This window comes from Penaeus japonicus, unplaced genomic scaffold, assembly GCF_977035675.1.
Source record: "Penaeus japonicus unplaced genomic scaffold, GWHDUDI00000001_assembly GWHDUDI00000001, whole genome shotgun sequence".
NCBI classification, from domain to species: Eukaryota; Metazoa; Arthropoda; class Malacostraca; order Decapoda; family Penaeidae; genus Penaeus; species Penaeus japonicus.
In genome coordinates, this window is record NW_028234403.1 from 27,571,853 (window position 1) to 27,576,852 (window position 5,000).

The window sequence follows — 5,000 nt, forward strand, 5'->3', positions numbered from 1 at the left end:
AATATTAATTCACTAAAAAATATAAAAAAAACAAAAACTTTATATATTAATTAAATATATATAAATATAAATCTATTTAAACATTAATATAAATATCTATACAATTAAATAAATATATATTCTCTACTAATTAATTTTTAAAATAAATATATATTAATATATAATATATTATTTATAAATAAAATAAAATAAAATAATATAAAAATTTTATAAAACAATAATAAAATATAAAAAAAAATTAATTATAATTTATAATATATAAATAATTAAATAACAATTAACTATAAATAAACAATAAAAAATAAAAATAAATTAAAAAATAACTCTAAAAAAAAACTAAAAATCAAAAACTAAATATTAAATATTATAAAATTATAAACAAAAAATTTTCTCACAACATTTATTAAAATATAAAATCAAAAACTCAAAAACATAAAAATAAAAATAACTATTATTCAAAATTTATAAAACAATATTTACTAAAAAATTAAAAAAAAAAAAAAATAATCCAAATATATAAAAAATAATTAAAACAAAAAATAAAAGTAATAAAAAAATAAAAAAACCATAATAAAAAACAAAAAATATTAAAAATATATAAAAATTAAAAAATTAAAATAAAAAAATTATAAATACACAACAATTTTATTTAATAAAACACAAATCAAAAAAAACAAAAAAAAATAAATAATTACATAAAATTAAAAAAAAACTAAAAAAAAAATAAAAAAATAAATAACATTAACTAAAAAATAAAAAAAAAAATCACTAAAAAAAAATCTAAATATACACACCCCAAAAATAAACACACTACACTTAAAATATAATAAACAATAACAACAAACAATAAAAAATAACTAAAAATATAAAAAAACTACATTAAAATAAATCAAAAAATAAAATCAAAAAAAAATCCAAAATCAACATAAAAAAAAATAAAAACAAACTAATAAAAAAAAAATATAAATTAACTAAAATCAAAATAAATATCAATAAAATTAAACACATTAAAATCAAAAAAAAAAAATCACTTTTTTTCAAATATCAAAAATTCAAAAAATAAATTACACACAAATAATATAACAAACCAACTACTCAATAAACACAAAACTTAAACCCAAACCATAATAACAAAAAAACAACAATCACAAAAAAAAACTCAAAAATAAACAAAACTCAACAACATTAAACACACAAACACAAATCTCACACCCGAAAATAACTCTCACATATAACACACTCACACTACTAACACAATCACAAACACACTCACCACAATCACATACTCACACTCACAACAATCAACACTCAACACATAACACACCAACATTAAATCACACACACAAACTAACTCTAAAACAAACACAAAAACTCTCACATATAAACTCACACAACACAAACACAATCCTACTACACTCACACTAACTCAAAAAATCACAATAACACAAAAAAACACACAAACTATCAAAACCACACACTATACTCAAACAATAACAATCACTCTAAAACACAAACACAATTCTAAACACAAACACAAACTCACACTAACACACTCACACTCACACACACACACACTCCACAAAAAATACACACTAAAAATTTATCACAAAAACACACCATTTCTCTATAAATCTAACACAACCGACTATCAAATCACAAACACACAAAATCAAAAACAAACAAACACTACTCACACCACACACCACATTCAAAATACATCACACAAAAAAAAACACATAAATGTATAAATCTCTCTCAAATACCTAACATAACAAATATAATATAAAAATCACACAATACAAAAACAATAATTATAATATCAAACACACACAAAATCACAATCACATATCTAATACTCTAACACAAAAACACCACACCTATCACTAAAATATAACACAAACACACACAAAAATCACTATAACAACTATACACACAAACCGAAACAACACTAAAACACTAAAAAACTTACACACAACACACACAAACTGCACAAACAATAAAACACAAACTAAACAAAACAAACCACCAAAAAACTATCAAAAACACACAAACAAAAAATCACTCACTATACTATTTAAAAAACCACAATCAAATACTCACAAACACACTATAACATTACATGTCACAATCTAACAAAAAACAATAATAACACAATAAAAAAATCATTAACTAACTCAAACACAAAAACACACTAACTCACAGTCATTCTATATCACACTACAAAATTATTAACAAAACAACACACAGTAATCAATATATATAACACACTCAATAACAACAAACTAACAATAAATAAAATATAAATCAGTACAAACACAAACACACACATACAACACAAAAACAAAAAAAATTCTACAACACACTCTTATTAAAAAGTAATATCACTAAACAAATACAAAACACACTAATGAAAAACAGTCACTCACCATATACAAAACAGAAACTCTAACAGTCATCTAAACACACACACACACTCTCAAAAGTCTAATAAACTATTACTAAAAATATCTCAGCAAACACTACAACATCTCAAAAAACAGATTACAAATTACACAAACAAAAACACACACACTGACACATAATCAAACACACAAAACTTACAAACTCAATCACTCACTAACACACTCACTCAATCAATATGAATCCAGGAAATGAAAACTGTCAAATGATCAACCAATAAACTAAATTACAAAAACAAAACACACACTTAAAAATACAAACACACTGACTATTACAAACACATACTCACACTAACACAACCATTCACCGCAATTATAACACACTGACTCTCACACTTACACATTAAACACACACATACACACAACTCTGACTAAGAAAAACTATACCTGTCCACAATACAAAAACATCAGACACATAATATCAAATATATATGAAACAGATCAAAAATAAAATACAAAGAGTACACCTCAGTATATATCGAAAAACACACAGAACACTACAATCTAAGAATAAATCAAAAGAAACCTCAATAAATATATCAGACAACTCATACACAAACATCAATAACCTAAATTGTATATGTGTATATAAATATATAAATCTAACACACACTAACACTTCTAACTATCAAAAAATACATTTAACATTTAAATAAGTAGTGGAATTACCACACCACCTAAGCCGTGCAGTATTAAGTAAACTCTTGGTCAGCAATATTACTGAGTATTTGGACTACACAGCCCAAATACACTGTAATAAGAGAGTTTATTTTGACTTTCAGTGAAGACAACACTTGGGAACCCGAATCTCACCTAGAATGCCCAGAATTGATAGCTGAATTTGAAGACAGAAGAAAGAAAGAAGATGCAAAGAAGAAAGAGGAGAAGAAGCGAAAAGCCCAGACTTCAGATGATCCGTCAAAAAAGAAAACTAAAAAGGCTGTGGAAGTAAGTGGTTTATACTTTGAAGATGATTATGTGGGTGAATCATTGAAAAACTAACTGAAAATACTATTGCATGTTAGAGATATAAGAAACAGGTGGACTTTAACCCATTCACGCCGGTTGACGTGATAGCACGTATTGTGGTTTTCGCTTCAGACGCCCTGGACGAGCTATGAGGGGAAGCCGTGCGCTCGGGTAGAGTGAGCGGGTGTGTGTGTGTGTGTGTATATATATATATGTATGTATATATATATATGTATGTATATATATTTATAGATACATATATATATACATATATATATGTACATTTTATATATAATATATATAAAAATATATATATAAATAATAATAATAACTATTAATTTTTTAAGATATATATATACATACAAATAAAATACAGATATAATATACATTAAATATACGAGTTATTATATATAAAAAAATATATATATATTATATATATATATATATAAATATATATCTAATAAAAAAATATATATATTAAATATATATATATATGTAATATATATATTTATTATAATATATATATAATATATAATATGTATATATATATTATATATAATATTTATGTATATATATATATAATAATATTTATAATATATATATATATGTATATATATATATATATTAATATTTATATATATATATATATATATATTATATATATATATAAATATAAGATATTATATATTTATATATATAGATAATATAGATAGTTTTCAACCAGTTTACAAGGTGAAACTAATAGATCAATCTTCAACATCTGTGTAGATGGACAGGCTAAATATATTGCTAGAAAGTGTATGTATAATTCTATAATTGCATTATGGTTTTAATGAGCTTTAATGATTAGAAGGGATTGGTCAAATTCACTCATCACTATTTGTTCCCTTCAGGAGGACAGTCGACCTAGAGGATTTGACCGTGGGCTGGAAGCTGAAAGAATTATAGGTGCAACTGATTCAAGTGGAGAATTGATGTTCCTGATGAAATGGTAAGGAAGATTTCAACACTTTTTTTGTTATACTGCATTGCTATATACCTAGTACCTAGTTATTTATATCTTTTATAGTGGATTGATGTAACATTTAAGCCTCTAGTACTACAATACCTCCATTTTATCTACCTTCCTTACATGTATATGTGTTATTACTAGTTCACACAAATAATGTCTTATCTTTTATGTTTCCCTAAAGCAAATTTTGCGTTCTCGACTTTTCATGTGCTTTATATATCTGATATATAGAGTATATATATATATATATATATATAGATTATATATATATATATATATATATATATATATAAGATATATATACATATGAAATATAATGAATAGAATTATATATATATATATATATATAATATATATATAATTTATATTATAGATATATATATATATACATATGAATATATATATGCATTATGAATATATAATATATATATATATATATATATATAAAAATATATATACATATGAATATATATATATATGAATATAGATATATAAAATACATATGAATAATATATAATATGAATAACATATATATATATATATATATATGTATAAAAATA

The 5,000-nt window shown here is 22.4% G+C and overlaps 1 protein-coding gene across 3 annotated transcripts in view; it reads left to right on the forward strand.

Moving 5' to 3' along the window:
• The window catches only part of LOC122255256 (chromobox protein homolog 1), a 31,298-nt gene that overhangs the window by 15,985 nt on the left and 10,313 nt on the right, over positions 1-5,000 (forward strand). For all 3 annotated transcript variants that reach the window (XM_043019210.2, XM_043019211.2, XM_043019212.2), the window contains exons 3-4: positions 3,242-3,407; positions 4,322-4,419. In XM_043019210.2, the coding sequence (XP_042875144.1) occupies positions 3,242-3,407; positions 4,322-4,419 (264 nt within the window). The remainder of the gene's footprint in view (positions 1-3,241; positions 3,408-4,321; positions 4,420-5,000) is intronic.